The sequence below is a fragment of the Budorcas taxicolor genome, chromosome 3 (genome assembly GCF_023091745.1).
Source record: "Budorcas taxicolor isolate Tak-1 chromosome 3, Takin1.1, whole genome shotgun sequence".
Taxonomy (NCBI): Eukaryota; Metazoa; Chordata; class Mammalia; order Artiodactyla; family Bovidae; genus Budorcas; species Budorcas taxicolor.
In genome coordinates, this window is record NC_068912.1 from 12827367 (window position 1) to 12850985 (window position 23619).

Sequence of the window (23619 nt, forward strand, 5' to 3'; positions counted from 1 at the left end):
TCTGTGGGACTTGCCCGTGCTGAAGTGGAGGAGGATGCAGACGCAGCCTGAGAGGCCAGAACTGGAGCTACAGGGTATGCGCTGTCCTTACTGCCAGGGGATAGCGAGGAATGTCACCCCACAGACCCATCTGCAAAGGTGGCGATGGCCCGTGGCTGATGAGCATGTAACTTATTAAAGCGAACATGACTAATGAATGGCGACCACGAGATAGGGCAAAACGCATTCTGGGAATTGTAAGAGGACCCTCCCGTTAGGGCTGAGCTAAGAGAAGAGCAGACCACGCTTCTTGGGAAGGGAAGGCCGGGGCAGAGGAGTGAGTTCTCTTTGGAGCGCCCGTTCTCTTTGGTCAGGAGGTGGCGGCTGAGAATGTGGAATGCGTATGTGGGCGTGGTGCGGTGTGTGTATGGAGGTGAGGGTGGGCGTGGGAGGCCTCGTGGGCCGCGGCTGCCTGCAGTGCCTTTCCGCGTGACCTTACCGGGTCAGCCCTTTCTCTTACTAGGTCCCCTCGCCCGTCTGTCCCCTAAACTCTGCAACACTTGGCAGTGAGTTTGCGCTAACCGTACCGGATCCCTGTGCAGCCACCCACACAGGGCCGGTCAACCAAAGCCGGACACTCAAGGCACTGAAAGTGGAGGAAATAATCTGATTGGTCCAGGGTGGGCTGGGTGAGGGGGGAAGATAGGTAACAAACGAAAACCCGTCTAAAGAGAACATCTCCCACAGATGTCCCCCAGAAGGCAGCCTCTCTAACCAGCTGGTCAGCTCTGGGGAAGGACAGCAGAGCCTGACAGCCAGGCCCTCTTCTGGTCCTATAGAGCCCATCGGGTGACAGGTCTCACCACCTGAATGTTTAAAAATGGATTAAAAGTGCTTCGAGATTGAAAGAGTAATGGAAGGTACTGGAAATCTGATAGAGAACAGGTTCCCCCTTTCCTTTCCACTGGGACTTGTATTTGGGTGGGGAGCTCCCTACAGCTTCTTTTTATTTTTTTACCCCAAGTGAGGGTTGTGTGTTTTTTTTTTTAATTGTGTTTTGTTGTCTTTGAAAAATAGCCTATAGCATGCCCACTTTCACCACCACTCCCCAGGCAGGCTCATTAAAGCAGGAAGTGGGGCCTGCTGGGGAGGAGAGGGGGCTCGGATGGGCTCCCTCTAGCGTGGGTTCTGGCAACTGCTATGTAGCACGCTGCTGTCTTGCTGGTGACTCAGGACGTGGTTCCTGACCTATCCTTCTCCATCACGACCCCCCTGACCTATCCGGCTGGCCCAGCACAGAGGAGAAGGAGGAAAGGGCAGCGTTAGGGGAGATACCTGGATCCCTCGGCAGGCAGAGGGACAAGGGTCCACAGTGGGCAGCCAAGATGACTTGGCATTTTAATCCCAGCTGAATGAGGGCTGGATCTGAACTCGGTGCCAGGGATAAAAAAACAAATCCAAGGTCCCTTCTGCAGTCCCGAGGAGGGAGAGACGCACCCAAGGTGTGACGCGGACAACAGATGGGACGGGCCAGGCAATCTATCTGTACCAGAGCCACCCACCCCGACACTCCGTGTCCCCTGGGCCAAAGCTTGCTCCTCTCCACAGGACGCCCCCTGTCCGCTTACGTGAGACCAGAGGGGCGGCATAGAAAGGAAATGCTAAAAAGTGGCCCCTCTGCTCTCTGCAACCTTCACTTTCCCAGTCCCCAGACTAGGGCCAGGCAAGAGTGCAGGTCAGAAGAGACACATCCTCCCGAAGAAGAGGGAAGGGCAGGCCCAGGAGGCTGGGGCATGCGCAGAGCACCATCCTCGGGACGGGGTGTTTCCGGGAGACCTGCTCCCTGCCTGCCGCGGTGAGAGGAGGAAGGCGGGTCCAGGACGGGAGCAACAACGGGCAATGTCCCTGAATATCAGGGAACAGCTGTGAGAGCCTTCTCCTCTGCCCCGCAGAGATGCCCCGGCCAGGCGCCGCCCTACACATGCGTCTGCATGCGCTGCTGGAATCTCTGGCCGTAGTCCGAGTGCTGGGAGGTGTAGGAGAATCGCGTGGCGGTGGCGTACTTGCCGATGGGGTCGTATGCCTCGTATGGGGTCCGCTCCAGGCCGGACGGTGGGGCCTGGGGGTAGCCCAGCCGGTAGGTGGGGTACCCCGCTGCCCCGGGGAAGGGATGGGAATTGAACTTCTCATAGTTCTCGTAGGACAGCTGGCTGGCGGTGTCGTTGCCAGCGGGGGCAGCAGGACCAGGGGGCGTGGGCTCAGGGCCGTAGTCGGGGGCCGGGGCCCGGCTGTAGGTGTTGAGCTGGGCGTAGCCGCTGGAGTGGGAGAGGCGGGAGGAGGGGCGGCCGTCGAAGCGGGCAGGGCCGGGGGCACGGTAGTCCGCATAGAGCACTGCCCTGGAAGACGGGCGGTCTTCGTGGGCACGCACATTGTAGTAGCCATTGGTGGGGTCCTGGGTGGCAATGAGAGAAGAGGATGAGAAGGTGGGTCCCTCTTGGGGAGGGGTGTGGAGTCTCATCGAAGCCTTCTGGGCCTCCTCTGGCTCTGCCCAGGTTCTCAGCCAATAAACTCTTCATCACCTCTGTTCCCTCAGTAATCTCCTGACCCTTCCTCCGCACACCTGCCCTCACCTCCGCTCTGGCCACCCCTGGAGCCCGCGATCCATGTCCCGCGCCCTTCCAGGGGACCCTTGTGTGCGGGCCCTCCCCCAGTCCGCACCTTCATCTCATACTCCTCCCGGGTGTCGATGGTGTCACAGCGCAGATCCTGCTTTAGGTCCACGTCATCCTTGAAGGACTGCAGAGAAGCAGGAGCTGGGCGTCAGGAGATGGAGGCCTGCTCTCACCCACCTTGCCCACCCCATCCCCACACCCAGAGGCCGCCTATTAAGAGGAAGGGTCTGGGGCAGGGGCAGACTTCACCCCTGCGTCCTCTCCCCGCAGAGACTCTGGAGTGTAGTGGCCAGAGATATGGGATCTAGCACCAATTCTGTGATAATGTGCAGTGCTTGAATATGTCCCTGCCTCTCTCTGGGGCTGTCCTTCATCCGAGCACTGAGGCAGTTGGGCCAGAGAACTTCCAGTTGGGTCAAAAAACTCTTGATATGCCGTGGCAGGGAGAATGGGGTGAAGGAAGCCTGTGTAGGTCCCACCTGCCTGTCCTCTGCTGGGAGAAAATTAGCCTGGGGAGCGTGTGCATGTTTACGTGTCTGTATGTATGAGAGTGTGTGGCGGAGAGGGGACAGGACCAAAGTAGGTCATCTGAGGGAGCAGAGAGTGGCAGTTTCAGTGACCTGGGGTGGGGCTGGTCCCAAGAGTGTGAAGAAGAGGGTGGGCCAGGCAGGAGCAGATGCTCACCGAGTAGATGGCCTTCATGACACGGGTCGCCGTGGAGACGCTGGCAGTATCGTCCTCCCGGTCAGAATGCATCGTGAGTGGCTCCCGGTTCACGGTCTCCACTTTGATGTCCAGCTTCCTCAGGGTCACGTCTTTGCGACCTGGGGACAAGGGCCGCAACCTGGACCTACCTGGCCTGGAGAATGCAGCTGCCAATCCCTCCTCGCCCCTCCCAAGCCCTGCCTGTCAGAGACCCTCAGGAGGGCTGTGGCCCCAGCAGGGCCCATACTCACTGCCTTTGCGGCGCCGGTAGAGAAAGAACACCAAGGCGATGAAGAAGAAGATGAGCAGGATGCCTGCACCGATGGTGGCCCCGGCAATGATGCCCACGGGTAACACCTCTTCAGATGTGGGAAAGAAGGGAGGAGGGTGAGGATGAGGTCACACAGGGGATCTGAGCTCAGCGATGGCTGAAGCTCACAACAGCCGAGCTCCAGGCCCCCTGGACTTTGCACAGGGTTACGTTTCAGCTGAGTTCAGTTAAAGTCAAGGTGGGATTTGAGAGGAAGTCTGCATTGTGTTTGGATTTAGACCTTCACTTCACCTTCATCAGAGTTGGGGTCGACCTGACCCTGGCCGTGGTGGTCTGTCTGTCCCTCTCTTGCAGCCCACCTGCCTGGGAGACTTGTCTCTCCTTCCTGGGCTGGGTCTTGCCTGAGGTTGGCTGTCCCCAGACTTCCCCATTGGCACCTGTATTTCCACCTCTTTCACTGCCTTCCTCATCCACACCATTGTGACTGCACCATCTGCACCTATCCTCCCAGGGCTCAGGCAGTTCTGGCTGGATCCCCCTGCTCCTTGGAGATGAGAAGGACCCAGAAATCCTGCCTCTAGTTTTCTCTCCCTTCCTGTCTGTCCTGGATGGATCAGATCCATGTAGGGCTCTTCCCTTTCAGAAGTGTTTCCTGCAGAGTGGTCCTTACTCGTCTACTCTCTTCTTTCCCACCAATTCCTTGCTCTTGCTGGTGCCCTTAGCTAAGACAGACCTCCTCCTCTGCATCCCCCCACTGCCCCCGCCATGGTTACTTCTCCCCATCTCCCACATCAAATAGCTAGTTCTTACTAAAAAAAAACTCTTTTCCTCATCAGAGTTGGGAGCTTCCAAGAAACTCAAAAGCATTATGTCTCTTTTATCAGGCTAGAAATGCCTTAAGGGAGAGAATATGTGTCTCCTATCAGACTAAGGATTTATGAAAAGGTGCGTGCGTGCATGTGTGTGTCTGTGTGTGTGCATGCATTCAGTCATGTCCAACTCTTGCAACCCCATGGCTATAGCCTGCCAGGTGGTTCTGTCTGTGGAATTTTCCAGGCAAGAATACTGGAGTGGGTTGCCATTTCCTTCTCCAGGGGATCTGCCCAATGCAAGGATCAAACCTGTGTCTCCTGCATTGGCAGGCAGATTTTTTACCACTAGCACCTCCTGGCAAGAGGTTGGGGAATCAAAGCTTCCTATTCTATGCCAAGTACTCCATGAATATCATCTCATTTAATCCTCATACCAACCTAGTGAAGTATGGAGTGTTACTGCCTTTACAGATCATTTCATTTTTCTGCATCTGAAGTCATTTCCTGCCACCCTCTAGGTTCTCCACTAAACTGAAAGTTCCCGGATGGCAAGGACTGTGTTCATTTACATCTGTCCCTGCAGCTCCTAGTGCGGGGTCTGGCACATAGCAGATGCTCAATGAATGTTTAAAAAAGTGAGTCGGTTTCCCAGCTGAGCACAAGACCAGGCTGTGGTGGGCCCAAAAGAAAGCAGTGTCTCTGAGCCATGCCCCTGGAGAGAAGAGGAAGCGGAGTCCCTAGGCTGCCCTGTGCCCTGGAGACACAGCCAGCGCTGCGGTTACCTCGCTCTTCCAGCTGGATGATGGCTGTTCCCGGGCCGAAGCTGTTCCAGGCAGTGCAGTTGTAGTGGGTCTGAAAGTCGGCCTCCATGACGTTGTTGATGGTGAGCGTGGACAGGACCCCACTGCCCGAGTTGGTCCTCTCCACCGTGTAGCGTTCCAGGGTCCCCACCTCCAGGAAGTTCTCCTTCCATGCCCAGGCCTGGGGTGGGAAGGGCAGGATGGGATGAGGAAAAGGCAAGTGGTGGAAACACCTGACCCACCACAAGGCACAGCCATCTCCTCACCCCATGTGCCCTTCAGCCCAGACCCATACTCACCCTACAACAAGCCCAAGCCACACTTACTGCCTCCAACCCTGGCATCAAACCTCCCATCTAAGAGGAGCAGCAGCTTCCAAACATGCTCGAGACACATGCTGTGACCATTCAGATAAGCGTAGGGACACGCTTTAACATGAGGATTCCTGGGGCTTAGCTCCTAAACATGACTCTCTAGGGTACAGGCCCAGGAATATCTCTATTTAGTGGTGGTGGTTGTTGAGGCAAGGGAGAGCAATTTGATTCAGGAAGCCAGCAGACCTGGAAGATGGTAGACCAGTGTCCCAAAGACACATCATTCCCAAGTTAGAATTCAGGCTTCTCTTATTGGGAATCTCTATTTTCGTAACAACCCCAGCTGATCCAATGAACCGACATGTGGGAACAAGTCCTGGATGGACAGCCAAGAACTCTGGGCTCTTGGCCTGATCCTCCCTTTGAGCCCTGGCGGCCTCCCCCTCCCATCTCTGGGCCTCAGTTTCCTTCACCTATAAAAGGAGAGGACCAGGCTAGATAGAGTACATAGTGTTCCAGCTTCCCTCCAGCTCTGATAGTCTGAGGCTCTTAACTAAACATATCTTCGGCCTCGCCTTTAACCACCCCACAGCCAGCTCCGCATGAACCCACCCACCAGCTCTGGAGACCCATCCACAGACCCATATAAATGAGTGGGAACTATCACTGGGTGGGGTCTCTCCCGGGCTCCTCCATCCCTCGTACTCCAGGCTGGGGCATGCCCCCTCCATTGTGTCCCTTCCCTCAGAGTGGAGCCCCAGGGAGAGGGAGCCTCCGAGAACTGGCTCTTTTCCAGGGATCAGTCCTCCTAGCTCTGAAAGCGAGGCCCCCCGGGAGCCGAGCCGCCCGCTGCCCAGGCGGCCGTGGTAATGAAGTGTCCCTGGGCAGCCCTGGAGTTAGCCAAATGGTCATTAAATGTGATGAGGGGTTTGACGGTTAATGGTCACGGAAGGAATTAATGGCTCGTGGTGTGGGGGAGAGGGAGGGGGTGGAGAGCGGCGGGCGGGGTGCTGGTAGGAGGAGGAAGGCGGGAGAAGCGAGGGGAGTAGGCAGCTGGGTGGGATGGAACTGATGGGGCAGGGCTGGGGCGGAGGGCAGGGGAGGGGGCAAGGAAGAGATGGGAAGGCTGAGGAAGGAGGAGGAGATGAGGGAGAGGAGCGAGCAGGAGTGAAAGCCCAGGGGAACGAGCAGCGCATCCAAGGAGACTTCACCAGGCCTTTCACACTAAGGCAACAGCAACCCTATTCAGTAGGGATCACTGCCCCCATTTTATGGATGAGGAAACTAAGGTTCCAAAGACCAAGTAACTGGCTCAGGGTCACACAACAAGGAAGAGAGGAGGTGGCGTGTGAGCAGGGAGAGGGACAGAGTCAGGGGATGAGAAGCGCAGGGCATAGGAAGGGCCTGGGAAAGCCGGAGGGGAGGCTGAGGCAGGTAGGGAAATAAGCGGCTGGCCCGAGGCCTGGCCCACTCACAATGCGGTCTGGTGGTGGCGTACTCCCGATGAAACACTCCACCTTGCCGCCGTCGCCCCTGACGGCGTACTGCACGGCCTCGCTGGAGATGATGGGGGGCCCTGCAAGCAAGAGGACAGGGTCAGGGCCAGCTGGAACCTCCAGCAGCCCGCCCCCGGGCACCCCCCTGCCCCCTGCCTTCCTCAGGCCCCTCACCATTCACGTAAAGTGGCACCTCCCGCTCGGCCACTCCGATTCGAGGCACAATGGCCCGGCAGGTATAGGTGCCGGCATCGGCCTGGGTCACCGACTTCAGCAGCAGCTGGTTGCTGTTACTCAGGACCTGGGCAGAGAGAGCAGCCTCGGGTGGGGAGCCAGGAGGCCTGGGCCCCTAGATCCGTGTGGGCCCCCACATTGGAGGCATTGGAAAGAAAGCAGGAAGGGCCACAAGTGAATTCCCAGAAGGGAAGCAGAGTCCCGAATCTTATCTGGTCCATCCCTTGACTCTAAAGAGGTTAGCATTTAGACATAGCATCTCTGTAAGAGTGGGCAGACCTGGGTGGAGGTGCATGAGGGCAGGTGAAGCTGCCGTGATTTTTAAAAGAGGATGCAGCCACTGCTGGTGGCCTCTCTCAGTGTTTCTCTTGCCAAATGAGGAAGTTTCCTTCTAAAATCCCTCTTTCTGCAACTCTGGCCCAAACTGTCCCATATAGGTCTCTGCTGCTGCTGCTAAGTTACTCAGTCATGTCCCACTCTTTGCGACCTCGTGGACTGTAGCCTACCAGGCTCCTCCGTCCATGGGGATTTTCCCGGCAAGAGTACTGGAGTGGGGTGCCAGTGCCTTCTCCAATAGGTCTCTGCAGAGCTGTAGAATTCAGCCTTCTCTAGCGCATCACCCTGGCCACTCCACCCTCCTATGCAGCATTCACTGACCAGGTATCTTGCTACAGCAGCAGCTCCAGTCCGGCCCCCTTTCCCCATCCCACCCACAGGTCACTGTCCCTCTCACTGCCACTGAAGCAGCCAGCTGTCTGCCAATGAAGGGTGGGGTTGACTGCAAGCACCGTCCTTCTCTTCCAAATCCAGAGAACTTGGAAATATCCCAGGTTCAACTTGAAAAAGAATGCTGTGCCCCCTGAGCCCCTCTCTTCCCATCCTGTGGCCAGGCTTCTACCGCCCAGGGTTCAGGAGAGGCGGAGAGCTTCTTACCATGTTTGAGTCCTTTTTGGTCCAGGTGAGGGTGAGGGGGGGATTCCCAACCCAGACACAGGTGAGGGTCACATCAGAGCCAATATCTGTGGTCGTGGGTTTAGGGTCAACTACAATCCGAGGGGCAACTGAGATAGAAAGGGAGAAACAGATCATCAGGGTCCTGAGCTCATCGGGTAGGTGGGGCGGGGTGCAATTCCAATCCTCCTCCTTCCTTGTCTCTCAGCCCCACAGAGCCTCCCCCACCCCATCCCAGGTCCCTTAAAGCCCTTGCCCCTGCAGCTACTCACAGTGGACATTGACTAGAGTGCTGACATTGGTGCTCCCCACTTTGTTGTGAACCTCACAGGACACGGGCTCCGTGAAGAAGGAATAATCGACATTAGTTTCATAGCGACTCTCATGGGCATCTTCAATCAGGAAGCCCCCCTTGGCCCACCTGGAGGAGGCAACACAGCAGGGTCAGGCCTTGGAGCCCTCTTGGAGCCCTCTCCCCGACATCCAGCAGCCTGTCTTCCCCAGTCCCCCACTCCGGACCTCAAGGGCCTCCCAGTATCCCTCCCCAGGGTGTGCCCCCGCCCCGCCTCTCCCCTCCTACCTATAGCCCAGGATCTCTGGGTTGGCCGTGGCCTGACACGTAAAGATGACGCGCTCGCCCTCCTGCACCGTCTGGGGCTCAATAGACAGAGTCACCGTAGGAGGGTCTGCAAAGCAGAGGACGGCAGGTCAGGATCTTTTCTGTCCCTCAAATTTCTTCTTCTCTCTCTAGCACATACACTGAGACCTCACCCGTGTGGTGATCTGGGAATTTGAGTTTGCAGTGTACCAGCTCCAGTAAATAAGCTTTCCTCACCTTTATTCCAGGAGCCTCTAGGGGCCGGCTAGGGTGAGGACCAAGGATGATACCGAAGGGACAAATTAGTCAGATGGTGTAGTGACCAACTGTGACCACTAGGCGTCAGTGTGGGTTCGCTAGGCTCACTAGCCAGGATGGGGGTGGGGCGTCTCTCCAGACGCTGCCCACACTTCCACTCTTGGGCAGTGGGAATTTATTGAGCACTTACCCAGTAGCATACTCCATGTGAGATGCTCTTACACTATATCTCACTTAACGCTCACAACCCTGAGAAGCAGGTATAGGTCATCACAATCCCTTATCTGAAACCCCTGGAATGAGATGTTTCAGAATTTGGAATTTTTCAAATGCTAGAAAGGTTATGGTGACCACAGACCATTTATTGTGTAAGACCCCCAGCAGAATCTGGGCAACATCCCATAGAAACACACATTAATAGTGAAATGTATGGCTATTCCAATTGAGTTATTAAATAAAAGACTACAAAGAGCTTCCGTTCAGGTTTTGCCACCCAATCACTTTTGGTTTGGAATTTCCGATAAGGAGCTGTAGGCCTGCGTTTTATTTTTTGCACATATTCAGAATTAGAAACTACGGCTCAGAGAGATTACGTCATTGCCCAAAGTCACACGGTTTAAACCCGGGAACTGCCTGGCTCACAGCTGATGCCTCTCGTGCCAGCTCTCAAAGCCTACGGTTCAAAGCAGGAACTCGGAGAGGTCAAAGGAACGGAGCATCTGTCCCGGGGCCCCTGGGGGATTCTTCTGTGCTTCCCAAAGGGTGCCACCCCCTAGGGTGCACGTTGACCCGCCCCGCCCCACCCCCCTCCCCGGGGCCCTACTCACGGTGCACGTCGAGCTCAATGGACGTCTCCTTGCCACTGGGGATGGCCTCGTTCACGCTGCGGCAGGTGAAGACACGCCCAATGTCCAGGTCTGTAGGGTTGATGAGCAGCTGGCTAACGGTGGTCTCCCTCTTCCCATCCTTCAGCAGTTCCTGGGGCAGGAGGATGAGGTGGGGAATAAGGGTGGGAGACACGGTCAAGCTGAAAGCCCCTTCCTCTGCTCTTGGGGTGACCCACACAGAGCTAGGTTTGCTGGAGGGGCATTTAACCTGAAGCTCTGCCCTTCCCCCAGCCCCTACCTCCTCCCCAACCCCAGTTTCCTCTATTATTAGCATGATGCACTAGTGTGATACATGTTACATCTGATACATAATACAAGTAATGACGTTGATACCCTGTTCCTAACCGAGGCCACAGTTTACATTAGAGTTCACTCTGTCTGTGTGTTGTATAGTTTTCTCCATCGTTTTAAGTCTCGTTCCTGGAATTCCCTGAGTCCAACCCAAGCCCGTCCTTTCCTGGAAAGTCTTCCTTTGCTAATCCCAGCTCTCAGGACTCTCTCCAAGACTGAACGTGTGGCTCTCACAGGCAACCTGGCCGCCACACTGCTCTGGTCACATCCGCCTTACCTCTTAGGCACTGTGCTGTGCATGGCTCTCTCCTGCTAGACCATAAATTCCTTGAGGGCAGGGAAGAGACTCACAGGCTCAAAGTCTCATAATGGTTCCATGATACCCAACCTGAGGTCCCCAGACAAGATCATAGGACCCTTGGGCTGTTTTCCAAGGCTGTTTGCACACTGCCTAGGGGAAACCATAATATTAGGCAAAGTGGCAGCCCACAGTTTGACAGCAGTACAAGCATCTCACTAGGCCTGATGCGGTACTGGCGCAGCACCAGTCCAGTGCAGCAACATGGCTTCCTCGGGCTGCTTCAAAGCTCCATCTTCAATAAATGTAAAAAAAGGAAGGGGCAGTAGATGACAAATGGCCATTGACCAATCGACTTGTTTGGTTGCCAAAATATTTCAAAACATGTAACCATAGAGGGGAAAAATGACAGGGTTCTTGGTGGTAAGAAAGTTAAGCACCACCGAAGCCAAACTGCTTGTCAAATGGTGAACTGAAGGCCAGAGAGACGTGAATTGTCCGAGGTGACACAGAGTGTTGAGGGCAGAGCAAATCCAGGCAGTCCCTGGGGCCACACAGGTGGAAGGTCTCTCCCCTCAATGAGAAGTGTCTCCTGCAGCATCTAGCAAGCGGCTGGGTACACCTGTGCCTGTCCCCAGCTGGCAAGAGGTGCTCCAAAGAGGAGATCTGGGTTCTAACCCCAGCTGCACCTCAACTTTGCCGTGTGATCCTGGGCAAGTCATTTGATGTCCTTCTCGGCAACAGGTTACTCATCTATAAAACGTCTACATAATCTCTGCTTCCCCAAGCTCTTAGTTGTGCCGACTGGGAACATGAACCAACTAGAGGCTGGGGGAAGAGAGTCTGAGAGGCTCGTTAGCAAAAGACTACATTCCAATCCAGACCCTGGGCAAGTCACCCAACCTCTCTAAACATCAGTTCACTCTTTCTGAGTTGGAAGTTAACAGCTAATTTATGAAACTCCTGTGAGGATTAAGAGAGACTGTCCATAGACCTTAGCATGCACAGTGCCTGCTACACTATAGGTGCTTAATTAATGTAGCTATTCTCATTATTATTCTTAGTCTCGGCTAACTACTGAATGGCCCTGAGAATTCTCTTGTCTAGACCTCAATTTGCCCAGCTATTTAATAAGAGGATTGGACCGCATGACTTCTAAGGCCCCTTTCCACATCCCTAGACTGTCCCCCCTAGACTGTGGTCAGATTCATGTGGGAAAGGAAAGGTGACCTAGAGGGTGGCCTTTGAGGAGCTGGGGGAGCAGGCAGGGTCTCACCGTGCTGGCTACAGCACCCTCCTGCTGTGTCCCGTCCCGGAACCAGATGATGGTGGCGGCAGGCTTGGCGTTGAAGGCGCGGCACGTGAGGTTGTGGGGGGTACCCGCCTGCAGCAGGATCACAGGACCGCCATCAATCCTGGTGTCCTCTGGGGGGACTGTGGGGAAGAGCAGAGCAGAGTCAGTGCAGGATGTGGCCAACAGTGCCCTGATGACCAAAAGCCCAGCCCTGGAGTCATCTCTCCTACCGCACATCCAGCCCTTGGTGGGGCAGTGCCATCCTTACGCCCTAACTCACGATCACTGAACCTGCTGCTCCTGTGGCCTGGGGGACCTGGCACAGAAAGCTGGCTACCTCCAGCGTAGCTGCTTAGATCTATTCCCTCCTGTCTGCTCCTCCACGCTGGCGCAGCTGGGTGAGTGGCTCTATCACAGCCACCTCCCAAACGGACTCCCTGCCTCCAGCCCCTGCTGGCCTCAACCCATCCATCATGGCTGGCAGGTTATTTTTTCTACAGACCAGCCAAGTCTGTACCACTTCCCTGTTCAACCACCTTCCGTGTCTACCAGCTGCCACGGGCATGAGTTGCAAGCCTCTCGACCTGCGACCAGTGTTCCCCAGGTCAGGTCCTGCACTTCCCCACCTCCTCTTCTTGTTTCTGCTCCCTTCCCTCACAGCTTCTCTGTGTCCATCCTGTTCACATCCCAGCTGCTGCACAGGGCCTTCCACGCCACATCGCCCTTCTCAACCACCGCCTCTGTGCTTCCCAGCCAGTCACTCGAAGCTCCAAGCACCATCTATCAATAGCTTGTCTTTGGGTTACTTATGAGGGTTATCCATGTCCCCTCTCCAACAAAACCATTATCCCTGGAAAAGCAGGAACTCCATCACATTAATATCTATAGTCTCCGGTGCTTAGAACATGACCAAAGCAGGCTCTGGCTAAATGCCTAAGGAATCAAATCAGTCAGATGTCTGAAATATTAACAGGAAATAGTTCCCTGCCCTATACCCACAGGCTTTGAAACACTCAGGTGAACCAGACTGCAAGTTCCCTGGGAGCAGGGGCTGCTTCTTTTTTCTCTTAAAGCCCTAAGATCTAGTGCAGAGGCTGGTTGATAACGCATCCTTGGGGCTACTAGCGGAATAAGTACTTGATGGGAGAAAGACGGAAGGGTTTTGATTATAATTTTGATATTTGGTCTACCTCGTGTTCATCAGCCAGCAATGTGAAAGGGTTTCGTTTGCTTTTTTGCCAGGAAGACCAGAGAAACGCAGAAGGTGCTTTCGAAGGGAGCCCTTGAGAGGAGACCCTGGGGTGCCCATGAGGCCAGTCGTAGGCAGGGCTGTCCTGGAGTTTATGAGATGATGGTCTCCATTTTGGGGGTTTCCAGGGAGAGGAACCTCTTGCAGCCCATCCCAGCACTTTGCTCAACTGGTGCACACAGAGTGGGAGGGTGGGGCCAGCCCAGGATCTAGAAGCAGGCTGCCCTGGTTTCAAGTCCTGGCACCTTTATTCGTCTGTCAAGTGACCTCGGGTGAGGCTGCCAGGTCAGTTTCTTCAACAGGGACATACGATGCCCATCCCCAGGGTCCTCGTGCAGGCTGGACCAGGGCGGTAGAGGGGCCGTCACGTGTGACATGTGCAATGTGTCCATGTTAGTGCTCGGACAAGAGCCAGCAGCGCCTCCAGCTCCTGGCTGGCCAGTGATCTGCTTGCTGCATCCCGGGCTCTTCCTCTTTGCTCGCTAGTATACATGGTTCCAATGGCAGAGGGACGCAGATTGGCAAATGGGGTGGGAAGGAGAGAAAGTCAGAGAGAAAGGGAGCTGCCACTCAGGCTCTCTTGGTCTGTGTGGGGGCCCTCTGAGGTCACACAGTGCTATCATATCCCAGGAGGACAGTCCTAGTTGGGCAGAAGAGGGGAAAGCTTCTTCTCCCATCAGCTTTCCCTTCCCTTGTAACACTGGTCCTCACCCTTTATTTAGGGAAAGACCGCCCACCTGCCACCTTCGTCACTAGCCCACCTTAGTATATGGGGAGGAGAAAATATGGCCATTGAGGTGTCTACTAAGCTTAGTTAGACGGCACGTGTCCAGGTGGTTCTTCCTTTTTTTTTAATGTGGCTGTTGTTTTTCAGTCTGTATGTCACGTCTGACTCTTTGTGATCCCATGGACTGCAGCACGCCAGGCTCCCCTGTCCTTCACTATCTCCTGGAGTTTGCTCCGGCTCATGTCCATTGACTTGGTAATGCCATTCACCTATCTGATCCTCTGCCACCCCCTTCTCCTTTTGCCTTCAGTCTTTTCCAGTGAGTGAGGCCTTAGTTGTGGCAGGCAGGATCTAGTTCCCTGACCAGGGACAGGACCCAGGGCCCCCTGCACTGGGAGTTTGGAGTCTTAGCCACTGAACCACCAGGGAAGTCCCCATGAGTGTGTTTGTGAGCACATTTTTAGGATTTGAAACTTAAATTTGTATATCAATATTTACGTGGCTGAGGCCTCAGTTTCCCTGTTTGTAAAATTTCAAAAAGCATTGACATCTGTTACGTGACTGAGGCCTCAGTTTCCTTGTTTGTAAATTTTCAAAAAGCTTTGACATCTGTTCCCCAGAGTTCCTATTGGGAGAATGAAAGGAGAGATCAAGGGTGTGAAACTGACTGTAAATTGTAACACGATCGACAACATCTCCACCACTCACTGACTGCTCACCAGGTGTCAGCTCAAGCGCCTTGTGCATAGGATTTCATTGCATCCTCACCACAGAGTATATTTCATTAATCCTTTCATGGTAAATACCATTGACTGCCTCCTACCCCCCGTTTACAGACAAGGCGCTGAGGTCCAGACAGGTCAGGCCAGTGTGCTCAGAGCTCAGCGGCAGGGCTGGGATGAGGACTAGGACTGCCGACCCAGAGCTGTGCTCATCACTACTGCACTCGAGGTTATTGCTGTGAATAATGAGGGAGCCGTGGGTCTGTATTATGTCTGTGTCTGTCTGCCAGGGAGGGGGAGGCAGCTGCTCAGAGTTCTGCAAGGCCATTCTGTGGCCTGGGCTGGTCTGGGGTGGGGGGTTGACCACCAAGGGGTATGGCTGCAGGAGAGGGGAGGTGACGAGGCTGGCCATGTGCAGGGAGGCCAATTCCACACACCGAACACAGCACGCTCTCCACTCGGTCCTGCCCAGTCTCTGAGCCCTGAATGAACAAAAGCTGTGCACAGGCAGGTAAGCAGAGGAAGGTGCACAGACTGCCCTGCCTCCTCACTGCCTCCACGTGGCTGCAGGAGGCAGGGGGTGGGAGAGTTCCGGAGAGATGAGGACGGGACAGAGTGAGGGGAAAGGGGTACATGGGTGCATCTTCCATCTCTTTCACTCTCGGGGCCTCAGCCACCTGAAACACCCAGATAGGCTACAGAGATCCACATCGTCAACACCCTCCAGATAAGCCAGCCAGCTCCCTGCTCGTGTAGACCTCCCTCCCTCATTGACTTGAAAGCATTTTAGACAAGACACTTCTCCACCAAGGGTTCCCATTGATATTCTCCTCTGCCAGGAAGCCTTCCTTGAATGAACCAAGTTGCAGGATGTCATTACTAAGTTCCTGTTATATTTCTAGGGTCTTGGCTGGCCTTTACCCATCTTTCTCTATTTCTCCCTCTCTGTGCTGGGGCAGGAGAGGGAAGGAACAGTATCAGGACCCCCTCATTCAAATGGCAGTCTCCAGTCTGGAAGTAGCACCTTCCAGGACTTAAGCAGAGGCAGTTAGGGAGGAAAACAGAAGAGATAAGGCCTCGTAAGTATCTCGTGTTCCCTTGGAATGCCTGGTCCAGCATGGGGGCTCATACCCTCTCCAGTGAGGAGGGGAAGTTAATGCCTCAGCACTCCACGCCTACCCCTGGTGGTCAGCTAACTCCTGCCCCCTAACCTCCATCCTGCTCGATGCTACTTCTCCCCATGTGTCTTCACGAGAGAGGAAAAGTGAGTCATCTACCAGCCTGGAGTCCTGGTCCTTCAGGACCTTTACATCCAGAGAAACAGACTGCCGGGTCCCTCTGGTGCTCACTTATTCTGACACCTCACATCTGCCCAGACCTTCACAGTTTACAACTCCCCACTCAGGGAGCACCAAAGCGGCAGTTGCTAAGAAAAGGCCGGCATCATTATGCCATGTTACTGATGAGAAAACAGATGACCAGAGGTCATGACGTCTTCAGGGTCACGGTGCCAGAATGGCCCAGGTCTCCTGACTCCCAGCCCAGGCCTCTTCCCGCCATGCTCGGATGACTTGTTGCATCCCCACCCTTCTCCCCCAGCTAAGAATCTTCCTTGTGTCCAGGCTCACTTAGCTCAGCTCCCCGCTCCTTCCTCCCGTCCCTCCTGGGGGGATCCCCCACTTCAATGATTTCGGGGTTGGGGAGAGAAAAGAGAGAGGACAGGACAGATCAGATGGGAACAGCAAAGAGAAAGGGATGGAGCAGATGACAGAAGGGAAGGAAGAGGGTCACAGGCAGACAGAGCCAAGCCGGAGACCAGAGGAGCAGAGTCAGAGGCCCAGGCAGAGCACCAGAGCTTGAGGGAGACAGAAAGATGGATGGAGCTGTGGGTGCCGCCAGAGAGGGGGAGTGGGGTGGGGGGGGGTGGGGGGTGAGGGCGTGTCGGAGCTGGCCTCATTCCGTCCTGGGTCCTGCGTGCGTGCAGGAGAGGATCCCCTCATTATGCAAATGGCCCCGGGTGTTCCTACAGAGGGACATCTGCTCTGTGCCCTGTGGGCGGCAGCCAGCAGGCTTCAGAGACAAGCCACGCTCCAGCGGCTCCTGCAGACTCAGCCAGGACCCCTGCCCCACCCCCTCCCCGTTTCTCAGCCCTCAAGGCCTGATCCTTCCAGTTCTGCTCCCCAGTCCCCTGAGGAGGCCTGGAGGTGAAGTGGAGAAGGTTGGGTGAGTGCTGAGGGCAGGAACAGAGGCTGAGAAGGGAAGAGGGGCTGAGTGGAGGGAAAGGAGCGAAGGGAGCAGTTTCTGGGGCAGCTGCGAGGGAGAGGAAGGGAGAAGCTTCCAACAAGCCCATCTGCCAGGAGAGGCCTGGTCTCATTGCCGCGCCATGCCCCGACTCTGGCAGGGGCAGTTTATGTCCTGAAGGCGGAGCCCAGTCCCCGGGAGGCCTGGGCGCAGGCGGGGGCAGAGAGGATGCCAGAGCTCACACAGCCCACGTGTCCAGAATGGGTGCCCACGTGCCCACTTTTTTCTCTTCTATCTGAACTTGGCTTCGGAAGGAGTTTAAAGGATTGGGGGAGGGAAAGCAAGGGAGATAGTCAGGACAGGACATGAGGCCAGGATCAGAGACAGAGAAGCTGGGAAATGCAAGAGGATGTTGGGGAAGTCGGGGACAGCCAGGACACCAAGAAAAAGAGACAGGGGGAAGAGGCAGGGCAGTGGTGGGTGGGGGGGGGGGTGCATGCGGGATGTTTGGGGTTATTACTGAGCACGGTGAGTTTTGCTCGCCGGGAGCGCAGGGCGGCCTCCGTGGCCTGGCACTCGTAAGAGGCATCATCAGAGAGCTCGGCGTCTGTGATCTCCAGGTTGTACTGCCCGGCCTCTGCAGAGCCCACGACGCGGTACCGTGGCCAGGCTGCAGGAAGAGAAAGGGCTACCCTAGGTGAGCCCAGCCCAAGCCTGGGGCTCGCTTGGACCGCCCTGCCCTGAAGGGCGCATCCTCTCCCCACATCAGGGCCCAGGGGTCCCACTGGGAGCCAGCACCCCTCCCTCCACCCTCTCCTGGGGCCCAGGGGGCCCTTGATGAGGATGAGGTCCCCGTGCAGGCACTGCGATGTCACAGCCTCCTCCGCTAAGGCGGGGAGTCACAAAGCAGGACGAGATGGGGGAGAGCAGAAAGGGGGAGCTTTGCAGGAGCAGATGAAATCTCCAAAGCTGTTTGCAGACAAATGTCTCTCATAATAATAGGAAAGAAAAGGCAAAAAAAAAAAGGCAGACAGCAGGGAGAAAAGGAGAGGAGGAGGGGAGGGTGTGTGGGCGCTAGGAAATATAGGCCATTGCAGCTCAGACATGAGCTCACTGGGGCCAGAGAGAAGCCCAAGGCGGGTGAAGGTCTCACCCTCACTCACCAAGGGAGGGATGCAAGAAGCAGGGTCCTGCCTGCGCCCCAAGGAGCCCCTCACCTGCAGGAGCCTCGCCCGGCTGTGGCAGGGGCACCTCTGTGCTTCTCCAGTCCAGCCTTCTTCTCCCTCCTGCCTCCAGGCTCTTGTCCACCCCTCACATTCTGTCGGCTTACGTGGTCCCTACCCTCAGCTCCCTCCCACTGCCTCCCTCTGTTCAGAGGCTATCGATTCTTCTCTCTCCATATCTATTGATCTCTCTCTCTCTCCCAGTTTCTTTCTCTTTCCATCATCAATAGATCCGCCAGCCCCTCTCCTTCCTTCATTGAGATTGCTCCATACAGACAAATTTCTCCTACCTGCTCTAATGCACAGAACCCGCAGCAAATAGTCTCAAGCCCTGGATAACAGTAAGAATAAAAAAATGCATAATCCCTCCCATGCTTTTACCATTACACTGCTTGACAGCGAGCAGTGTGTTTTCACATATTCTCTCATTTGGTTCAAAACTCACGAACACTTTTATAAAGCTGGCAGACCTGCAGCTACTATGCCTATTTTACACAGTGGTAAACTAAGGCCCAGAGAGGTGAAGTGGCTTTCCTGAGGTTACCTAGCTGGAAGGCAGCAGAGGCGCGTTCTGACTCCCCATCCACTCTGCCAGGTGGCCTTTCCAGAAGTATCTCTACTTGCTTTGGAATAAAGGAGGGTTCCCCCTGTCCCCACCTTGACACATTATGTTTGTTTCCGAAGTGGCTCCATAGTGCTTGTTAAATGAATAAATAAGCGCTTAGGCTGAAATTAAAATGAATCTGTGGCCACAGAACAGACACTGCCTGGGCAGGGGGCAAGAGAGACGCTGGAGCAAAGCCAAGCTGGCAGGAAACACTTGCAGGACCTAGAAGCTGCTATGTCCTCTGTTGGCTCTTGCAGGGGGCTCTGGAGCCTCCCAGCCCCTCCTGCTTGGCCTGGCTGCCTGCAGCTCCTCTCGTGGTATCTGTCTGTCTAAAGCTGTCCTACGTAAAGGTCTTTTGGTTTCCATTGATTCCTTGGGCTTCCCGTTGGCCCTTTGTGAGCCAGTCTGCAACCCAGGAGGAAAGGCAGAGCTGTGGAGCTTGGACAGCAGTAGAGAGCGAGCGAGGGGCAGGCAGAGAGACCGACTCACACAGTCGTGGGAGAGGGGAGGAGAGCCCAGAGAAGGAACGTGGTGGGGAACGAAAGGATGTTGAGTCCAGTACTCTTTGTTGGTGAGGGGAGGGAGGCCAAGATGGGGTAGGCTAGGCGCTGGGCTGCCCCACTCACCTTTGAGGCCCTGCCCCATGCCCAGTGCCAGACCATCCTTGGTCCACTGCACGATCCCCGAATAGTTGAGCAGCACGCAGGGGAGCACGGCCCGCTGTCCGGCCACCACGGTCTGATCGGCTGGCTCCTGGCTGAAGCGGGTCTGGGTCCCTGTTAAAGCCAAAGTTGGCACAGGGTCAGGAGGTGAGTGAGGAGAGGGCTGCACAAGAAGCCGTGCCTCCCAGGCTTCCGCTCCCACCCCGCAGTGGCCCGAGAGAGAGCCGCAGGCCAGGAAGCTGGACCCTCTGGTCCCCACCCCATGTCAGCCCCAAACCCTTCCCTCCAAGAAGCCATGTGCTGGCCCTAGATTCTTCCTTCCCTCCACGGCCCATGGGACTGGGTTTCAGAAGCTGAGGCGCTCAGCAAGCATAGAAAGTGGCGCAGCGTTATGTAAAGGCCTCAGAGACCAGGCTAGCCCAAGCCTCTCCTTGTTCAGACGAGGACACTGAGGAGAGAGGAGAGTCACTTTCCCAAGGGCACCCAGCGAGTTAAGGACAGAGCAGGATGCAAACCTGAGCCTAAGCCTGGGCTCCTCCTCAACCACCTCGACCAGGGCTCCCCCGTCCCCACACCCACATCACCGGGTGACGAATCCAGAGCACACGCCGCTGCTGATACCATGGTTGCCCGCAATCCCTGAGAGGTGAATATCCTACCATATCCCCGCTTGGATCTGTGTACATGAGCCAATGTAAGGGGACACGTGTGTGCAACTACGCCAACCGCAATTCCCCCTTGGACGCACCCAGCGAGTACACAACGGCACATCCTGTGGGATAGTCACGTCCACCTGTATGTGTATAAATGAGCTTCCTGGGTGGCTGGTGGCAGATCCCAGACAAAGGAGCTCTGAACCCACTTCCCGTACGCTTGTCCGGTCCCCTGTGATCACCCCTTGCCCCCGAGCTCTGGAGGCATGAGTGCATACACACGATGGACACACAAGCACACGCCTAGCCTCCCGCCCCGTGGGAGCTGACAGGGCCACGTGACTTCGTTCCACTCTCCCTCTGGCTGCCGGAGCTACACATGGCTGCCCGGCTGGCAGCTCAGCCGGGAGCATTTGATTAGAGAACTGCAGAGTAATTGCCTTTAATTGCGGAGCCTAAATGGAGCAGGGAATTGGATTTCGGGTTTCTTCTCCCCTCTGCACCACCCCCCCACACTGCTCCCACCCACCCACTCCAGCCACCGCTGGTCGGCAGTCCTGGGCACTGCACTGTGACTGTTAGCTTCCCGCGCTGGGCCCCAGGAGATGGAAGGGCTGCGGGACAGCCCAGCGAGAGGTCTGGGGCTTCCCACGCATGTCCCTGATCTGTCACACTCGGTAACCCAAATCAGTTTTCCCCCCGGAACTCTGGGGACTCCTCCCCCTCTTTCCCTCCCCAGCTTCCAATTCTTTTAGAGACCACAGTCTTCAGATTCAACTCTTTCCTAACCCAGCTTTCCAAAATCTCTCTGATCCTCCATCACTCCTACTGAGTATGCAAAAGAATGGTCCCGCGCCCATTCCAAGACCTCCCTGTTATTCACCAGGAACAGGACTCTCATCTTCTCATCCCTCCCTTCTTCTTTTTGCTCCTCCAGCTCCATTTCTCACCTTTCCAAAACTGCCTCACCTTCCTGCTTCTTCCAGGAAGTCCTCCTAGACTGATCTTTCAGTTCCCTGGGCAAACACAGCTTGTCCCACCTTTCAGCCCTGCTGTCACAGCTCTAGCCATGGAATTTTCTCTCCCAAGCTATCAGAGTCTAAGTCCATGCTTTTGTTTGTGGGTAGAGGGCGGCTGTGGGTGGCAGTCTTTGCCCCCCTACCTGTTCCATTAGAATGGGAACCTCTCCGCAAGGCCGAGGCCCACACTGTCTCTTCTCTCTGAATCTCCCTGGACATTTGGCATCCACATTGGTTGTTGCATATCAAGGAGACCAAGTGAGAAAGGGGCAGAGCTAGGAGTGGACTGATGGCCAGCATATGATTTATTATGACCGGGCAGCCTCTCTGGTTAAGTGTGTAAATCCAGTTTTCTGGGTCTGCAGGGTGTCAGGAAGTTAGAAACAGCAGCTCCCCAACTCTCTTGATCTGACATCCCATCTATATCTTCTAAGGGGAAAGGAAAAGGCTCAACCATATTTCCTGGGATTAGGGTGGCAGGTGCTGATATCCTGGGGGAGAGGTGGGTCAGGTGAGCAGCCCGTATTATTAATTCAGGCATTGCCCTCATTATTATTCAAATTTATTCATATCATTGCGCATTTCTCTAGTGCAGCTACAGGCTGCAAATTCTCCACACTCACGTTTCTCCTTCCCATGGCCCCCGGAGCCCAAGTCAAGGGCTCGCCTGTGCACCCTGGCTCAGAGATGGGATTTATATTCACAGCTTTCCTGCATGGGGCCTGGACACCCTAGTCTCCTGTTGAACTCCCCTGAGGAGAGTGAGAAGCTGGTTCCTTGTCCACTGGTAGGTCAAGGAGGCAGCAAGATGGAGGCGGGAGGCCCTAGGTGTGTGAGTCAGAGATGGGTGGGTGTCTCGCCAGAGGGAGTGCTGTGACCTTGGCCTTGTCACTGCCCCTTCCCGGCCTCCTCCGTGTGCTCACCTATACAGTGACAAGTCTGGGCCAAGGACTGCAAAGCCCCTTTAAAGAGTAGAGGTGTCGGAAACACTTAGGTTTGCATAGTGTCTCTGCCACGCACTTCCTACCAGTGTGACTGTGGCCAAGTTATTCTGAGCCTCATTCTCTTTACTGGTGAACTGGGGAACAATGACACCTACCTTGGACTGCTGGAGAGTTAAATGGGAAGAGGTGGATGATTTGCCTGGTACCTTCCCTGGCGTGTGCTCTCTGAATGGTAGCTATGAGCTTATTTATCCTGGGCAGTTAGATAATCAGAGGGACGGATGGAAACCTGAGCTGTGACATGACAAAGACGACATCTGTCATTCTGGGGTTTTGAAATACAGTCCCCTCTTGGCGTAGGCTTGGTTGAAGCAATTTAGTCTGGAGACAGGGGGATGGAAGTAATGACTCCCAAGAGAGTCGAGAGGAAGAGAAACAAAGGGTCTCAGGAGTTTAACTCAGTGGAAAGGTCCTGTGGATCCTGAGCCTGCAAAAGTGACAGGCAGTGTTGGCTGACCCCCACACAGCCTCTGCAGCCAAGACAGTATCTAAGCCACAGTCCAGATGCCCGTGGGTTGTCCTGACCTGGATCATGATTAGGAGAAAGCCCTAAGCCTGCTGCGCCACGGCCAAGGCCCACTCACTCTTCTTTGCACACCCCAGGCTTCTGTCCTTGTCTCCACATCCTTATACAGGCCTTTCCTGGGCAGAACACTGCTCCTTCCCCTTCCCTTGGAATTCGAATAATCACCTCCCCTGTGAAGTCCTCCCTGCTTGCCCAGATGGCCTCAGAGCCCTCTGTACCCACTCCCCACCTCTGCTAGTGGGCGAGTCCATGCTGCACTACCCACGCCTGCCCTGCCCAGGGAGAACTCCTTGCATCTGGACTGCGTCACTCAGAGCGTCTGCCCCATCACCCAGCACAGGGCCTGACTGCCAGGCACACAAAGGTGTTGTGAATAAGTCTGTTGATTGATGGAGTGAGAATGAGCAAATGCCTGAATAAACAGTCCTGCCCGTGCAACCCCATCAGGGAAGGAGGCAGATACCCCATTCTCCTGGTCAGGCTCATGGACTGCGGCAAAGGCAGGCAGGGCAGGAGAGTGGGAGGGCAGGACAGGCTTCTCCCTGAAGCAGGGAATGTGGGACAGAGCTGGGATGGGAAGGGGAACAGAACTCTGGAAGGTTCTGGTGCAATGATGGGGGTGAGTGAAGAGGGGATATGGGACTGCTGAGAAAAAAGCCTAGAAAGTGAGCAGAGAGATAAAGGCATCAACAGGCACAATAGGAAGGGGAGAGGTCGCTTTACAACTGAAAAGGAGGTACTTGGGTATATGTCAAGAAGGCACCAGGAACTGGCACCAGCGGCCTCACAAGCATACACACAAATCAGAGAACACACATGCCTTCGAAGTCCTGGTGGCCTGGGTCTTCCACCGGCTGTGACATGTGACACAGAACGGAGTCTGCATTGGGACTGGGAGTGGGCGTGGGGGTGAAATGCCAGTCCCCTTGCCACGTCTACATGCTACTTCCAGGAAATACTAAAAATGCAGGGGAATGGTCTCATGTGGGATGGGGAGCCAGGTGGGAGGGGGATCAAGAAGGGCCTGAACACAAACAGAATGCTGACGACAGCCTAGCCTCGGAAGCAAAAGCAGTGCCCTCGAGTAAGCAGCCTCTCCTGCCTGGCAGCTCCAGTCTGGGGCAAC

The 23619-nt window shown here is 55.4% G+C and overlaps 1 protein-coding gene across 1 annotated transcript; it reads right to left on the reverse strand.

Moving 5' to 3' along the window:
• Positions 1-1954: 1954 nt before the first annotated feature.
• On the reverse strand, positions 1955-20887 carry KIRREL1 (kirre like nephrin family adhesion molecule 1). The gene is made up of 15 exons (XM_052637291.1): positions 20774-20887; positions 19256-19454; positions 17320-17469; positions 11843-12000; positions 9918-10068; positions 8815-8920; positions 8507-8655; positions 8217-8344; positions 7224-7350; positions 7029-7129; positions 5222-5420; positions 3608-3715; positions 3336-3475; positions 2698-2775; positions 1955-2431 (listed from the first exon to the last, which is right to left on the reverse strand). The coding sequence occupies exons 1-15, from the start codon at positions 20885-20887 to the stop codon at positions 1955-1957; spliced, it is 2385 nt and encodes a 794-aa protein (XP_052493251.1).
• Between the last annotated feature and the right edge of the window lie 2732 nt (positions 20888-23619).